The sequence below is a fragment of the Ailuropoda melanoleuca genome, chromosome 11, assembly GCF_002007445.2.
Source record: "Ailuropoda melanoleuca isolate Jingjing chromosome 11, ASM200744v2, whole genome shotgun sequence".
Classification (NCBI taxonomy): domain Eukaryota; kingdom Metazoa; phylum Chordata; class Mammalia; order Carnivora; family Ursidae; genus Ailuropoda; species Ailuropoda melanoleuca.
In genome coordinates, this window is record NC_048228.1 from 52694646 (window position 1) to 52712108 (window position 17463).

Below are 17463 nucleotides of genomic sequence, written 5' to 3' on the forward strand. Positions count from 1 at the left end.
CCAGGAAGAGCATAGCTTTCTAGGTGCGGTCGCAGGAGTCACTGGGAGGATCCTTCGCCTCCCCACTTTTTGGTATGATGTAACCTTTGCATACTTTGTGAGGACAAGCAGAAAGTGCTGACACGCGATTCATCTGCATGAAATTCCTTATGAAGGAAAAACAAAGCTGGAGAAATACCTTCTACTCAAAGGAAAGCAGAATGTGAAGTTTTGTTGAGGAGTGAATGGAAAGTCATTAGAAGCGAAAGTCTTGTTACCATTGTAAGAATGTTCCTGTTTGATTCTCTTTTAACCCCTCTTGTGATCAGAACTGTTTGGCTTATCTACATCACAACGGAGGAAAAGAAAGTCCATAGCTTTAGATTGAATCCAAGAGAAAACTGGTAGATATCATTATTCTTTAATTTCTTGTTTCACTTCCTTGAAAAACAAATTTTTAATTTATTATTCTACAAACCACACACTAAACGATACACCTGAGATGATATCCAGTGGTGTGTTTTGGGGTTAGAGGTGGTGTGGGGGACAGAGGTGGGGTTGAGAATAATCCCACTTGCAGAGCAAATATGGAAAAACTTCTCTTGACCCACTGTCCAATTTTGAAGCTATCAGGGCCTTGTAGAAAATAAAACCAAAGCCCAAAGAAATTAAAGGACCTGCATAAGACTATTTGACATATGTGGAAGAAATAGGATTAAAGAGGAAGGACTCTAATTCCCAAACAGATATTTCTGCCATTGTTCCATTTTCTCTCACTACGTGCAAATCTGCCATCAGGTATTCAGAAATGGTAAAGAAAGTTTCCACATGCTATTGGCTGGTGAAAACATTCCTATGTCCAATTCTTCAGTTTCTATTTCAGGGCCAACGGTCGAACTTTATTTATTAGTAGAATTCTAGAGTTTCAGTCAAAATGGATAGTCACCAGGTGGTTCCACTAACAACAGGAAGAGGTGACAAATATAAACATTAGGGGACCGACGAGTCCAACACAAAGTTTTATAATCCACGCAAAACAGAAATATTTCACCTACTTAGGACTCGATATCCAGATAGCTTTCAGTCATCACAAACTCATTAGCTTATTCCATATTTCACAGATAAAGGCTACATAGTGTTGTCACAAGCTGGGCATGGTTTGTGTTTGCCTTGGACGTTCGATTTTTTTTCCTCTGGTTTAGACTTCAGGCACATGCTTGTGTCACTGGAAGTGTCATTACACTGACCTCATCCTAACAGTTGACATCACATTCTTTTAGACACCAGGAAAGCAGCGTGTTTGGGACCAGGTCCACAGAAAGTGATCCAAAATACTGGTGGTAGCAAGCACATGAAGAACCCAAGCTTGGCCCTGCTCTGGCTTGCTGCAAGGTTGAGAATTATTCCATGAAAACTCACATCTGACACGGTCAGAGGCCTGAAACTTGGTCCTTCTGCAGGAAGAACAGTAACCACACAACGACAGCAACCAACCCGGAGTAGGACTGTGAACTTGACTTCCGTCACCGTAGCTTGTTCACTCGGCTCCCATGGCACCCTAACGACGGCAAAGTCCGAAGACCTACGTTGACATTTATTCTTTCATTTCATCATGATCCCAACTTCCATTATTTTCCAGTCCAGTCAGCTTGGGAAGTTTTGTTGTTTCATTTGAAGATTTCAGTTTGGGGCCCACTGATTTTTATAAATGCCTCGTGAAAATTTCTGACAAAGGCCTCACAGTGGTCTTCCTCTGGAACAGATGTTGTAGGGTGATTTCAATTTTAGACACCTAAAACAGAACATTGGTTTCCATGTGAATTTGACTGCTGTTCGTATGGTTTATGGAGAATGATAAGTATGTTCTGGTACAGCAGTTGCTCTCGGTGCCCCACTCCAGATCCATGGGATGGACCCATCCCCCAACGCCATACCTGTTCACAGGCTCACCGCTGCATCCTTCTCCAGAGGACCGCCCTTGGCCAATAGAGCACTCAGCCTGAAGCTTCCTGGGAGATTCCAAGCCCATGCCCCTTTCCCACCAGGGGCATCCTGCCACCCATGCTTGACGGCACAGGGCACTGAAACCAAGATCTCTCGCCCTCATGGGAGATGTCTGCCATGCCATTCATATTCTAGATCTCCCCATGGAATTGGGCCAAAGCTAGACTTCAGTGAAAGCCACGTCTTTGCTAACCTTCATCCGCTGCTCTAGTTTTTCTCACTCCGTTACAGAGTTCACCTTAGAGCGTTCCCTGGGCCAGTGACTTGCACAATAATCCCCATCTTACATTTCGCTGCTAAGGAACCTGACCTCACACAGCAGTCTCGTTAACATTACAATGTTCTATTCCTTTTTTTTTTTTTCCCTTTTCTTGGTCTCTTAGGCAATTGATATAACAATATCAATTGATAGAACAGATTTTATATCAATTGATCTACAATTGACATAACAGATGTTCTTCTAAGATGCAGTTATTAAGCAATCAAACTTTTATTTGTACACTCTTGGTCATTTAAAAAATGGCAACTTAATAGGGTACAACAAAGGAAATGTATTTGCACTTTTTTCTTTAACTTTTCTCACATTATTTCTTGACTTTATCCTAGGTACATGGATTTAAGAAAAAATTACCAATGTGGATAATACAAGTGATTTATATTGGTGGATCAAGCTTATTTTCTTAGGCTTTTAGCAGTAGACAGAATCTCCCAAATAAACCCTCAGCTGAAGTCTAAAAAGAAAACGGCCCATGTTTGCCATACATTTTCATCCATTTAATACTCGTTTCTTGATTTGTTCATTCAACAAATATTTGCTGAGTGTCTACTGCATGCCAGGCACGGTAATTAGCACTGAACATATAATTGCGAACTGACACCCTCTCTACTCTTGTGGGGTTTACTGTCCTCCTTACCTATAACTTTGATGTGGGCAGACAGAGATGAGGATGAAGGGAAATTGTAAATTGGAGCTATTCTAGTGCAATCGCAGGTGAATTTTAACTGCTTGTCTGTGTTTATAAGAAAAAGCACCAAAACAAATATGTAGGACATTGCTAGATCTGTGGCCATTTTCACTAAAAAATTATACATGTCAGTGCTTGGTACATTGTAGGGGCTCAATAAATATTCATCAAGTGAACAAGTGACTTCATATTTTCATTTTTTTCCTACCTCTTTCTTATGTAGCAGTAAAAAATAGCAAGAAAACCACTTAATAATAATCCAACACCAATCCCAATTGCAATGTATTTTTCATAAGAATCCACAGCATATGAAGTTAAGGTCAAGTGCTCACACCTTTCTCCAGTATAACCAGTAAAACACCTTTAAAAAAAGAAAAACATGCATAATTTTATAACTCATAGTGGTAGATATATGGAGAAATGACCAATTTAAAAGAGTGAAAAATTTCAAAAGAAAGTAAGTAATGTAAATTAAAGAGGAAAATGCCAAATGAAAGCCAACTGTTAAATGTATTGAAGAAGCTAGGTATTTCACAATAACCAATTCATTAAGGCCCCATATTAATGTAACTTCCCTCATAGGTAGAAGGGAAAGGTAGTCTGCTTGCATGAGTTGATCTAGAAAACTGTTAACCTACTCTTTCATAAGACAGTGCCCAGCAAACCAATGATCATAGAACTAGTACCTAATTGCTCTAGAACTTTTTAATCCTGAAGTGTGTTTGCTATCATCTATTTCATCTCATTCTGTAATCAACCCCGTGAAACCTCAGAATCATCCTTGCATGTGGCTTAAATGCACATTTGGATTCAGTAGTTTCGAGGTGGAGTGTAAGCTTCTGCATTTCTAACAAGCTCCCCGGTGACGCAGAAGCTGCTAATGTGGGGACCCGGCTTTGGAGTAATGAGGGTTAGGTAGGTTAGAAGAAGACCCCTTAGATATTTAAATACAGTGAGTCATGTTCAGATGATGTACCCTTTTTACTAGATAAGAGAGAGGTGTGTGGAAATGTACTATGTGAACCGCATAGAAACATGTGAAACATAAATTCATCTCCTCCCATCTCTAGGACTTGGAAAGTTCTTTGCAATTACGTGCAGATGGCTTTCTCCAGCTCATGGTGGAATGCGCAAACACCATTGATGCAGTAACTATTGTGGTCTTCCAGGCAAGGATGTGAGAACTTCAAGGCTATGGGTCCTTCTGTGTAGTCAACTAGGAAAAGGACATACAATGTTAACAGATGCAGTGCGTCACAGTTTTATAGTAGATTTGTTACACGTATGTAAAGAGACCTTTTTAATCTTAAGAATATTCTTTGGGTGCTCTGCCTTTTCAACTATTGATGGATTCTGTCGGCAGATTATCGTCCCAGGGTTTAGGTTAGTATCATTTAGACACATCATTAACTAATCGGGGGGCGGAGGTGGGTGGTGACTGTTCTGCTCCTTGGAAGCTACGTAATGAGGCAGAGATACAAGTTTGCCAAAAGGTGGCAGCATTGATTCTCGTTTTAGCCTTGATTCTCCTTTTTTAATTCTCCCCCTTACACCTGAGAAGTCCGCACTTAGGAAATTGGGATTTATAGAGATCATGAACTTGAGAAGATGAATGTTCCACCGCTTCGTCTTCTGTGGACTACCAAGTGAGAAGGTCATTGCAAAGGGAGCCCTGTGCTTGATTTCAGAAGTGGAATTGTCACGACCCATACAAGAAGCCGGACACAAGTTATGGCTCAAGTCTCACAGAGTTGAGACAACACCTTTAAATATTATTTGGAAATTTTACTCCGTTAAGAGACATTATGAGATAATGGGGAAAACCCTTGAGACAGACAGAATGAGGAAATCTGGGTTTTGATTTCCAACACTATGCAAATGACCACATCTGGCAAAACTTTTATGGTCAAGTGTCCAGAAGTCTCTGTGGGAAGCTTCCCTTTGGGAAACTGTCTTCTGGAAAAATGTACACATTTCAGGATGCTTACTCCTTGTTCCCTGATGTACTGAGGACATATATCCATGCCATCCTCGGGTTGTATGCATGGGGGATGACACTTGGGTAAAGCTGCTTAATTGAGTCCTTTTTGGTAAAAATCTAATTACCGATTCTTAAATTTGTCCCAAGCAGAATTAGTGGCATTTTATTTTGTCATTGTTATGAAAACATATTTCCCCATTTTTAGTTATCATGTTATACCATATTTGCCTTGCTAGCTAAGTAGATTAACAGAATCCTACTTGTTTGTTTTTAGGGGGAAAAAGATCTAAAAAGCAATATTTTTCTTACATTGAAAATACTAAATCTTAGTTACTGAGCCACCAATAAGACACTGTGTTATATAACTTCGTTTTGGTTGAGAACCCACAATATTACCTTAAGGTTCACCTTCATTGTGTTGAATGTGGTGTTGTGAATCTAGTATCTCATTTTAATAATTAACTCTAAGCCCGTAGGAATTTCCCTTTATAAACTGTTCGGTCCTTCCTACTTCAAGACTAAATCAATTGAATTAGCCAAGCCTGAACCAGGATTTCCTAGAAAATGTGAGAACTGAAAGAAGACATCTTCAAAGAAAGAGTATACTACACGTCTTTCCCCCAAGGAGAAGAATATTAGTATAAGTTTATGAAAAATTTCCTAAGATATTGGATGCGGATTTTTTAATTAAATAAAAAACGGGAAAACCGAAGCTCTCCATCAAGAAAGCAAAGGAAAACTGTAGAGATGATATATTCAGTCCCCTGTTTTCTTTATTATTCTCTGCAACTTGGACAACTTTCACTCTCAAGGAAGTAAAAAGGTGGTCCTGGGTGCACTGTTATGAAGTCAGTCACTGAGGGGAAACACTTCTTGAATTTTGTACAGTATTAAATCCCAGTGAAGATCTATTCTCTTGGCTCAAAGGCTCAGAGGACATGAAGAAGTTTGGTTAAAAATTATTCTAAAGCTCATACCGATTTTGTTTTGCCAATGGATAGATATTCAAAACTCAAACAGGCAAAATATTTTAAGTAAATTCTTTTTAATTTAAAGTTATTGGTGAAATGAGGAATGTTTAAATATTACTAGCCTTCATATTCAGAAACGAAACATGTGACTTGATCTTTTATTTGCCTGGCTCTGAGAGCAAGATACGGTGTTTCCTCTGTCCTATGTCATATCACCAGTCTTCACAAGAGGAGATAGTGATTTGTGTGAGAACCCTAACTACCCAGCACACAGGTCTTGGCAGGTCACAAGTTTTCCGAGTTCACCTCCGAGAGTTCAAACAGGCTTAAAAAAATCCCGATGCTCAACAACAGCCAGAAGCTATTCTAATAATAATAGTAATAGTGATAATATATCATCATCGTCAACAACCAGAACTGGGTGTAAGTGGTTAGGAAATAAAGCATACGCTAAAACAACAAAAGCCCCCAAAGCAAAACAAGAGAAAAGATCTTTCCAAAGATGGATTAAGCCTTCATCTTGTCATAATTTCTTTGGCTGCAAAGTCATGGTCACAGATTAAAAGACATCAAATTATCAGTCATCAAGAATGCCAAAACAGGGACAAACCGCCTCAGGACACGCATGGGTTATTGGGAACCGAGCAGGAGTCAAGCAGAAAATGTGGCATGTTTCACATTCAGGGTAGTAACTGAAGACAATTTCTGTGTCTCCCGTTTACTTTACTTGCCCCTTTTAAAAAGGCAATTCTTTGCTGGCACATTTACCTGTCACTTCCATTTAACAGCATCCTGTTAAAAGAGTGGTTTATCTAATAATAAAATATATATCTCAAAATTTCCAATGTTGCTTTTGATCACAATCCAAGTATCTCTCAAAAGGTTAAAAAAAAAGGGGGGGGAAGCACTTAAAATACACAAGTGTGAAGAAAATACCTTCTGTTTTGTTAACTGTCCAGTTACTTTGCTGGGTTGTGACTGGGGGTGTTCCCGGCACAGCTGCCCCTGCAGTCAAGGCTGTCATTGCTATATGAAGGGGTGGGGGGGAAAGGCAACTTTAGCAGGTGAGCCTCTTTCTACGTGCAAGCAACAGATCTAGAAAGTTATGTATAAGCCACGGATCAAAAGTGATTCTTAGTCCACTTATTCCCACTTGTGTTCTATTTTTTAATTCATTTACATTTGAAATCCAAAACCCGACCGGGGCAGTTTCCTGACAGTTTCTCCTCCATACCAATTCCAGGGACTACCTTATAATTACGGAAAGTAGAAATACATACAGTTTTCGGAGAAAGTGGGTACATGGGCATACTAATTCAATCACAAGGATGCTATGACCCAGTAGTTAAAATGTATCAACTGCTCTTCAGTTGTATAAAGCAAACAGACAGGTCTCAATAAAGGGGGTATCACAATCTGTATTACATAAGAAACTCAATTCACAGATTCCTTGCTCTGTCCTTTGCCATGAAGAATGACGGTTAAAAGCCAACTTCTCATTAATTCAGAGAAAAGAAATTCTATTCGTATTTTACACAGATACAAAATGAACAAGGCAAAAAGGAATCACCTACCTTTGAATAAGAGATACAATGATACTGAAACTCCAAAGGCCATTTCCAGCTGCTGTTAACAGTCTCTTTCTTATCCTCCGAGACTGACTGACGGGTGGAAGGTTTTTATGAAGCTCTCCCGAGTCTTTCTTGCATTTATATTTCATGAAGCGTCATCTGCCAGTTCTTACCAATCAAAAAAATATGTACTTCTGGCAGCAGCTGTAGGTAGAGCCCTCGAGGCGCTCACACACTTGTTCAGGATGCCTGTGTTATCTAGCAATGTGATCAAGTTTTCTTCTGAAACACTGGTTTCCTGTTACCTGTGGGCATAATCGTGTAGGTAAAAGTACTTAAAATAACAAAAAAGAATCTAAATTCAGGAAAGGCCCCATTGCTGCGAACAGACTAGTATCAGCTCCAAACTGGCTAGTGACCTACATAGGACTCCAACAAAGGGGAGTTTTGATGTTTGCAAACCAGAAAACAGCATCACCGGGCAATAAATCAAACATCCCTGAAACTGCCATCAATGACACCACCTCTCAGTACGGACTGCATGCAAATCAAGATATTCTGTAATTTAGCGGCAGGGGAGAAATGAAATTTGGGTAAAAAGCAGAGGTTTCATCTTCCATTTTATTTATTTATTTATTTATTTGCTATTTTGTGTTGCTACTCCAAGTTTTGTAAAATAATTATTTTAATAGCACAACATTTGCATTTGTGTCATTTTGCCATTTAAGATTTTTCTGAGTATAAATGGAATGGGCTCCCAATTTCATTAGAGCTACAATGCTTCGATCCGTACTCCAGTCATTTGGCCACAGAGAACCAGTCAAGCACCAAGATGACGACAATGCTGATAATGATAATGCCATCTCCACCAAGATAAATTTTAAGTATCTAGGTTTGGTATGTCTAATGAATAGAAAGTTTTAAATTTAACACGACATTCAAAATTTTCTGTTAATCTAGTTGTGATTATTAAAATGCCATTTTAAAGGCCAAGGTGTGATTATTGCTATTAGATTTCGTGACTGTAGGAGGTTCCCATAAATTTTCACTTGCCCCAAATTATGATAAAGAACCTGTATAAATATGTTTTACTGAGGTGCCATGCCTTTCTACCAGGATTTTCAGTTGCTTATATTTTCTGGACCTTGAAAACCTGTTTAAGTCAAGATAGGTTATCATTTGCAACGTGTACTTTCAGCAAATTTGGTTTACCAGAAAGGATCTCTTTCAGTATTGAAATATGAATTTGGCTTCAGAAATCACACAAGAATGAGCTTGTTGAACTCATTATAACTTGGGCAATCACCGCAGGAGTCATCATTTTAAAGTTAAAAGACGATACAGCACTTGGCTCACTTTACGTGTGCCTGCATTTTGTATTTCTACTTTTGCGGGTTTGTTTGTTTGTTTTTAGCCGTTCATTAAGACAATTTCTGGATAATTTTTTTTCCCAGGCAAAAAAATATTGGAAGTATACATAAATCAAATAATCATCCTCTGTACCACGGCTGTGAATTTAATAAGAAGAATATTTGCAAAGGATTAAATAAACCATTATGACCAATTGCAGTTGTTGGAGATACTAGGACTAATGTTAAATATCTTTATTTGTAAGACCGGGACATAGTACAACAGCCGTCTTGGTTGTTAACGGTTAACTGGAGTTTGCATAGTGCTTTGCATTTTGCAGAAGGCTTTCATTCACATCTCAGTTCTTTCTTCAGCAATCCTGGCCCCAACAAATCCAGTGCCTAACATATGGTATGTACCTAAGGAATCCATCTTGAGTGAATAAAGACATAAACAATAGGCCTTGTTTCTATTCCCTTATGACAACTGAGGAATGGAGACTCAAAAGAGTGACATACCAAAAGATATGCCTGACAGTCAGGACTCCAATCTGTGTTCAGATTCGAGATCCCATGTCCTTTCTACTTCCCCAGCTGCGTTCTCTGGTAGGAATACGTATACTGATCTCAGAGGAATTCTCTGAATTAGCTCCTAAAATCAAACTTTAAATAAATTACTTCTATCCTAAGAATCTAAATATTAAATCAACTGTGGCTTTCACTCACATTGGGGATGAAAGGAATGGCCCGTGCTCTTTCCTGATGTTTCCCCACTCTGGTGAATTAGGCCACATAACACAGAAACTCGCCTACCACTTTCCTGAAGACTTATATCAGAAAATAGCTCTAGTCAGCCCACACGTGTCTTTCCTCTGGGACTCATACTAATGGATCCCGCTTACACTCTCTTTAAGAGAGTCCCCTGCCTTCGCTTCTTCAGTCCTCTCACAAAAAGTCCCTTCCCAAATCCTGAAGAGTGAGGGAACAGGCATTGTAAGATTGCCTCTCTGGTATCTTCATTCATTCTTGATACACACTGGAGCACGTTGGAAAGAGAAAGGGTAAAGAAGGCTAAGAACACTCCACTGTCATTCTTCCCTTCTGCCACTTTATCTGTCTTTTTAATTTACTCATCTCTCTCCTCTTGTCATAAGCATCTCTGAAAGTGTCTTCCCTTCCCCTCCCTTCCTTTTCTTTCTTTGCCTTCTTTCTTGCTCTTTCACTAACTCAACAAAAATCTGTTGTTAGACATTGGCAGGAAATGGTCATCAGTCCGTTGCCTCATCTCTCTCTAAACTTATTCTGTAATTCTCATGGATGCAGTTGCCATTCATTCATTCATTCATTCATTCACTACTGAATGCCTGCAACATCCATGGCACTGGGCTGGATGTGATGTTAGCAAGACAAATAGACAAGTCATGCATGGACTCTGACTTCAAGGTACTGAAGGGAGTTACAGAAAGCACACAAAGAACTATAGAACTGGGCAGGAGCTGAGAAGTGTCATGAATGTGTGTAGAAATGGCTGTGAGAGTTCAGGGTGGGACTTCGTCAAATTCTCACGTCAGTGTTCATGGACGAGTTTCATTTGAAGTGAACCTGGAGTAGCAAGGAAGATTCAGATGTGTAATAAGAGAAAGGACTCCAGGTGGGGGAGGGCACTGAGGGAGGCAGCGTGGTGTCATGACAAGAGAGTGAGCTCTGGCTCTCATCATCCCGGACCTTGTTTTGCATTCCAATTCCATGTCCACTATCCCTATGGCCCTGGCTGAGGCTTTTCAATAACCCCAAGGGTCAATTGCCTCATCTATCAAATGGAGATTGTCCAGAAAAACAAAAAAAGTAAAGCATGTAACACACGCTGGGTGCTCTCTTAAAGAGCCATTACTCCATACAGCAGAGTAGAGAAATGCCAGATGTGTAGAATGGTCAACAAGGTCAGGGAGTTAGTGCTTAGTATACAGTACTGAGTCCTACATTTTCATCACTAGTCTCTTCCCAGACTGATCTTCTCTCAGGACTTCTATTTATGTATTACGTCATCACCTGACACTAAAACTGAACATAATCTCTTCTCCAAAATCGGCTCCCCTTTATAACTTTCTCATGTTAATCAATGATATTATCTTCTTGGCTCTAACTGCAGTTCTCCTAAGTCGGCAAACCTGGTCTGAATTACCCAGGTGCTCTCTAAGTCTAGCTCTGAATGCTCACCCAGCTGGATTTCCAGCACTCGCCAACACACACCTTCCATTTTAGTCCGACTCCTGCTGTCCTATATACTTGCCAAACTCACTCTCAACTCCCTATCTTTGTATTATTGTTCAATCCCCTTTGTTCTTCAGGGTCCTTTTATAGATACTTGTAGGAGAAGGAAAGTGACTTCTCCAAAGCCCCACTGCACAGCTGTCCTATGTCTATCTTTTACTCACCCCAAGTATCCATAAATAAAGTCATGGTACCAACGAACCAACTTCATCTCCTTTATGTGTTGACAAAGGCTTCCTTCTTGACTGGACTTCAGTCAGACTCCTCTGAGTTTTCTTCTCTACAAGGCCTGCTGAGGCCAGTTTTAGCAAAGAATGCTGCTAAGTCAGGTTATGGAGACCCCCCCCCACCCATATCTGATCAAGATCCCATGCCCCACCCTTGAAATCTGGCCTGCCTTCAGCAAGAATCCTGGTAAGCTAGTTTAGCAAGAATCCCCCTACCCTTGATATATAATCAATTTCCTCTTATAGTCATTTTCTACCAATTGATCCCCTTACTCTGCTCATTGGATATAGATCCATAGCTGTCTTTGCTGTATTTGGAGTTGAGTTCAATCTTCTCTATTGCAATAGTCTAGATCCCATTGCAATAGTCTTGATCCCATTGCAATAGTCTTGGATAAAGTCTTCCTTACATTTTTAATAAATGTCAGGACAATTTTTCTTTTCCAGTGTTTTAGTCTCTAGAAAGATTCCCTCCTGAATTTTAGCCTAGACAAGGGGCAGAAACTTTCCCAAAATAATTCCTCCTGTATTTTGAAGGGTTGGGGGTGGTAGGCTCAAAACTGAGGACTTTACATTTTCCAGGTACATGTATTTTGGGTCATTTTGTCTATTTGGGGAATTTGGGGCCCTTGAGAATAAAATAGGCCCTTTCTGAAATGTTTGCTTGTGAGCTTTGAATTTAAACTTCTGTCGGGGTTATTAGACAAAGATTGGTCTGGACTGATTGTGGAATGGGCTATAGAACCTTTTCTTGCATGTTTAAGAAACCTATACATTTCCCCAGCATGCTGTAAAGAGATAGGTAACAATTCTACTCCTGAAACTAATATTACACTGTATGTTAACTCTAACTGGAACTTATATAAAAACTTGAAACACACACACACAAAAGAAATAGGTAACAAATATATGAACAAAAAACTTATAAATATCTTAAGGAAAAAAAGAAGACAGGCGTTCTTCAAATTGCTTTTATTATACAGTTGAAATATGATTAATCATAAGTATCTAGTCACTTGCACACAATTGATCAGTTACACACACTGATAAAGACATGCACTGGGCAAGGATCATTGTTGGTACATAAACACACATGGGGATTGGGCGTGAAAACAATACAAGTGCGTGCTTAGGGTGGTGCCGAAATAGCCTTCAACTGACATTCCTGTGTATTTCCTAATTTAAATTGTGTTAGAAATAGGACATCTACTCTGAGAACCAATTGCCATAACAGAAGAGGGAAGACCTGTGGGCCACAAAGCAGTAGATTTTTAGTTCTAGCCTAAGGTTTAGCTTCGGCACATTGTAAGTGTCTTATTTTCCTATTAATTTCCCAATCTGTGAATAAACCCGACATTCATTCTTTAATGAAGTCCTCGCTCATACTGTATTTTTCTAATATTTGTGATAAAACACAATCACAGTTTTATTTTGTATGTTTGGTTTTGGATTTTCCATTATTCCTCAAGGAAGGTATTATCCAAATATTTTCCTAGAAAAAGAAAGAAATTACATGTAAACCTAACATATTCTTATTACATTTTTACTATGGCAAGTAGTCATTCACAATTTGAAATGATCATTACCTTTCTAAGCAGCACTGCATTTTTTTGCCATTTTTGTTTACTTTTCTTTCCTTGAATAGAGTATCATTTCTCTTTAAGATGGCTTGTAGGATCCATTTGCTAGATACATGAGATCAAGATTTTACTTTCTTTTAGCAAGTAAGCTCTTTTTCAGCATATGATAAACACAAAATATATAAAAATTGAGCCCACTTATGTCAAAATCTAAATTATTTTTTTACAAGGTCACGCATTTGGCTGACAAGACATTTATTGAAAACATACTGTGTGTGATATTTGTGTCAAAAATATATTCATTTATTATGAGCCCTTTGTTGTTGAATATTATGAACAAACATTCACAAAATAAACCACGGTTAGCAAAGTTTTCACTGGAATTGTTTGTTGTTTCTTTTTTTCCCCTAAAACTCAAAATCCATCAGCAGGAAATGCATCAAGTTGTATGAGTCATCTGATCCACAATGATTCCATCCATGAAAAAATAAATACAATGTAGAAATAAATAGCTTTGTAGTAAAATATAAAGGTGTTTGCCCTTTGTCAAATAAATAAATAGCATGACTTCATTTTGCCTTATTCTTTCACGCGATCTAGTAAATGAGTTTTTTAGCTGCCAGAAGGGTGTTCTTCAGAAGCATTGCCACGGTCATGGGTCCCACACCTCCAGGAACCGGAGTGATAAAGCTAGCCTTCTTCTTAACAGCTGATGGAGAAAACAGAAAGCCGTCTTTATTTTTAAAATTTTCTGAGAATTTCGTATTTTTAAATAACTAGTTGAAAAATAAATTGAGGCATATAAAACATTTTTTTTAAGATTTTTTTTTTCTTAAGTAATCTTTACACCCAACATGGGGCTCAAACTTATAAACCCGAGATTAAGAGTCACATGCCCAGGGCCCCTGGGTGGCTCAGTTGGTTAAGCATCTGCCTTCCGCTCAGGTCATGATCCCAGGGTCCTGGGATTGAGTCCCACATCAGGCTCCTTGTTTAGCGGGGAGTCTGCTTCTCCCTCTCCCTCTGCCCCTCTTCATCTCTCTCTCTCTCTCTCTCTCTCAAATAAATAAATAAAATCTTTAAAAAAAAAAAAAAGGGCTGCGTGCTCTACCGACTGAGCCAGCCAGGCACCCAAAAGTTTTTAGGAGTTTATTTGAGCATTTATCAATCTGCATTGGACAGCTGCAAACTGGAAGCAACCAACAGGGAGCTGGTGAGAGACTCTTAAGAGGTGGAAGCAAAGCAAGGTCATCGTTGATCGGCTATCACCTGAAGCCTAATTGGCTGTTTGTGACTGGTTGTCCTCAAGTTTTGATTTTGTAACCCTGAGGCATTTACAGGCTTAGATTTTGGTTTGCTTACATAGGCCGCCATGGCATTAGAGCCACAGGGGTCTAACAGCTTCCTTGTCTAATGAATTTAAGGGAATAGAGTGGATTTTCCTGCATTGCACATATAACTCTGACAACCTTGAAACATTTTTAGAATGAGGTAGCCTATATACACTCACACACTTAGACAAACAACCCTGTGTATGTGATCTCATCAGCTGAAGACAGTAGGTTGAATCTCTAGGCTAGCTGGTTTTACATGATGAAAATCTATAACCCACGAGAGATCCAACTACCCATAACGCTAGTTAACTACTTCTAAGATACGTGATATTGGTCACAAAGGGGGAACAGGATACAGACAGTTCAGCACACAGCATTTGTTAAATTGATAAATTCCTATTCTAACAACAGCGTCATTAATGTGTGGATAATACATCCCAGTGCACGTCTAATAAAAATCACCAAACATATTTGAATTACTGAGCATATACACATAGTCCTGTTCTAAGTTATGTAGACTTCTTATTCAGTGAATAGACTCAAGAAGATGACCAAGAACTTTCAGCAAGTTTTATTTAAGAATGTTTTCACACCCACATTATTACACGTGAATGACCCCATGCTTTGACCTGCTGGTTTTATGCTTCGCCATGTGAAGATGAACAATGAAGTTTTCCCAGATAACTCTTTCACAAAGTTAGCGTAGACAATACTTCTTTAATGCATACTCTGACATTATTAGTCACATGGTACTTAGACATATGGCCCTTTACAAGTTTGCTCACATATGCTTCTATAGGAATCAAAACGAACAGACGTTTTCTAGATCTCAGGTATTATTTTTGTACAATTTATATTGCCTTCTCAAAATAGGGTTTGTAAAATTTACACTTACCTTATTTGAAGTTTAATAGTACGTTAGAATTTTGTTTTTAATCAGAGGAAGAGCAAAGCAATAGTATTCTTTTTTTTTTTTAAGATTTTATTTATTTATTTGACAGAGAGAGAGATGGCCAGCGAGAGAGGGAACACAAGCAGGGGGAGTGGGAGAGAAAGAAGCAGGCTCCCAGCAGAGCAGGGAGCCTGATGCGGGGCTCGATCCCAGGACCCCGGGATCACGCCCTGAGCCGAAGGCAGACGTTCAACGACTGAACCACCCAGGCGCCCCAGGAATAGTATTCTTTTGCTTAAATACAAATAGGCTTAAAGACATCACAAAAAAGAAAAAAATCCAGCTACTATGTATTGTCAATTTTCTCATGGTATGTAACAAAGACAAGATACAAATACTTATGATTTGGAAGGTAATAGATTAGTTTCCCAAACAGCCCCTCTACACATGAACGTTCCTTTTCCCTCGCCGCACTTGCATCCAGTGTCAAACACTAGGCTAGGTCAATAGCCATTTCAGAGAGAGCTATGAATTACCAACACTTTCCTCCTTTGCTCCAGCTAGTCCTTCCACCTGGAATACTTTTCTACTTTATCTAAATAAGAATCTCCTTATTATTCTTTAAAAGCCAATAAAATGTTACCTGGCTATAATTTTTCTCAAAAACTCACCCCTTCAATGTTTTTTTCTTTGTTTTTTGGTTTTTGGTTTTTGTTTTTTTTTTAAAGATTTATTTATTTATTTGATAGAGAGACAGCCAGGGAGAGAGGGAACACAAGCAGGGGGAGTGGGAGAGGAAGAAGCAGGCTCCCAGCAGAGCAGGGAGCCCGATGCGGGGCCCAATCCCAGGACCCTGGGATCACGCCCTGAGCCAAAGGTAGACGCTTAACGACTGAGCCACCCAGGCGCCCCTCACCCCTTCAATGTTGAATTAAAAGCCCCATCACCTATGTTTCCAGTAACTTTATACATAACTCTGTTATGGAAATTAACACCCTGTGCTGTCTGCCCCTTCACCAGGCTCGAGCAGCTGGATGGTAGCAGCCCAGCCTTCACAGCTGGTGCTGTCACCACTGGGTTTAATCTAAGGGTCTCTCCACATATAGGTCAGGCATTCAGTAAATTCGGATAAAGTGAACTAAATAGCCCTTGAAATTTATTTATTTTTTTATTTTTTAAAGATTTTCTTTATTAATTTGTCAGAGAGAGATAGAGAGCACCCACAAACAGGAGTGGCAGGCAGAGGAAGAAATAGGCTCCCCGCTGAGCAAGGGGCCTGATGTGGGACTAGATCCCAGGACCCTGGGATTATGACCTGAACTGAAGGCAGACGCTTAACCGACTGAGCTACCCAGGCATCCCAAGCCCTTGAAATTTAAAATCTAAAATCAATTTGCAGGAATATGTCAGTGGATACAAACAATTTAATTCAAGTTAATTTACTGAAAACCTCAAGCTACTAATTTACCAGTCCCTTCCAGGACCTTTAATATAGAATTGGAAAAGCCATGCCCTTAAAATATCAATGGATCTCTAGAAAAATGTACTATGCTACTACTCTTTATTCTGATAATATTTAAAATCATGTATTTATGAAGTACTGACTCTGAAATATTAATGGCTAAAAATAAAAGACTACTGAATGATATGTACAAATTAAATCTTTAATGGAAAACAAAATGGTTCATTTCACAATCAAAAGGTAGATAAAATCATCATGTTAGGGAATCTGCTGTGGGTAAATAGTCATTTTATATAATGTGGTTTTCAACTTTGAAAGGTAAAGTGGCTTGGAATTATGCATGTATAAAAAATAGAAATAACCATAATAGAAATAGAAAATAGAAATAACCAATCAATTGAATACCTGCTCTCTGCCAAGAACTTTATAAATATTATTTAATAATTCCTATGGAATTATTATTTCATTTTAATAGATTGAGAAAGTGTGTCTCCCTGAAGTGAGAGTGACTTACCACTCCCTTATATGGTACAGACGCTATTTAGAGCCGGGTTTGAAGCATTCTACGGCTCCAGAATCCCACCCCATCCCAATGCAACTGTATTACCATGACCTGAATAAGTAGAAAAGTCCCAAGAAAGTCTCATGTGCCAAAAATTAACTCATCTTTCTCACGGGTTTGGAGGAGAGTCTGAAAAAAGAAACAAGGAGGAAAGTTCGAATAAAGGGACTTTCCTACATTTTTACTCTGAGCACTCGCAGCTCGTCATCTCTGAATTCCATCCAGCACTTCGAATTACACAGCTGGCTGAGCCGTCTGAGTTGCTTTCTTCCTGGGCGTCAGATCAGATAAACCACTGGTCTGCTCAGGGATCAT

General features: G+C 39.1%; 2 protein-coding genes across 6 annotated transcripts in view; both read right to left on the reverse strand.

The window, feature by feature from the left end:
• Positions 1-1563: 1563 nt before the first annotated feature.
• EPGN (epithelial mitogen) lies at positions 1564-7618 on the reverse strand. The gene is made up of 5 exons (XM_019799586.2): positions 7475-7618; positions 6837-6926; positions 4044-4164; positions 3157-3309; positions 1564-1771 (listed from the first exon to the last, which is right to left on the reverse strand). Exons 1-5 carry the CDS (start codon positions 7515-7517, stop codon positions 1717-1719), a joined length of 462 nt encoding a protein of 153 aa, XP_019655145.1. The 5' UTR covers positions 7518-7618; the 3' UTR covers positions 1564-1716.
• A 4675-nt stretch (positions 7619-12293) lies between these two features.
• Positions 12294-17463, reverse strand: part of MTHFD2L (methylenetetrahydrofolate dehydrogenase (NADP+ dependent) 2 like) — a 142633-nt gene continuing 137463 nt past the window's right edge. For 4 of the 5 annotated variants that reach the window (XM_034671688.1, XM_034671687.1, XM_034671689.1 and 1 more), the window contains one exon: positions 12294-13607. In XM_034671688.1, coding sequence (XP_034527579.1) covers positions 13495-13607 — 113 coding nt within the window. In that variant the 3' untranslated portion in view covers positions 12294-13494. The remainder of the gene's footprint in view (positions 13608-17463) is intronic. The other variant, XR_004628845.1, reaches the window with a different exon arrangement.

What these genes read in the sequence shown, in the direction of transcription:
- EPGN (XM_019799586.2), bottom strand. Translation starts at nt 7,517, where the DNA reads ATGGCCTTTGGAGTTTCAGTATCATTGTATCTCTTATTCAAAG. An exon ending in GACAGTTAACAAAACAGAAG is followed by an intron (nt 4,165 to 6,836) that starts GTATTTTCTTCA and finishes TCCTTTTCCTAG; the next exon opens with TTGACTACACAGAAGGACCC. An exon ending in TACTGCTACATAAGAAAGAG is followed by an intron (nt 1,772 to 3,156) that starts GTAGGAAAAAAA and finishes GTTCTGTTTTAG; the next exon opens with GTGTCTAAAATTGAAATCAC.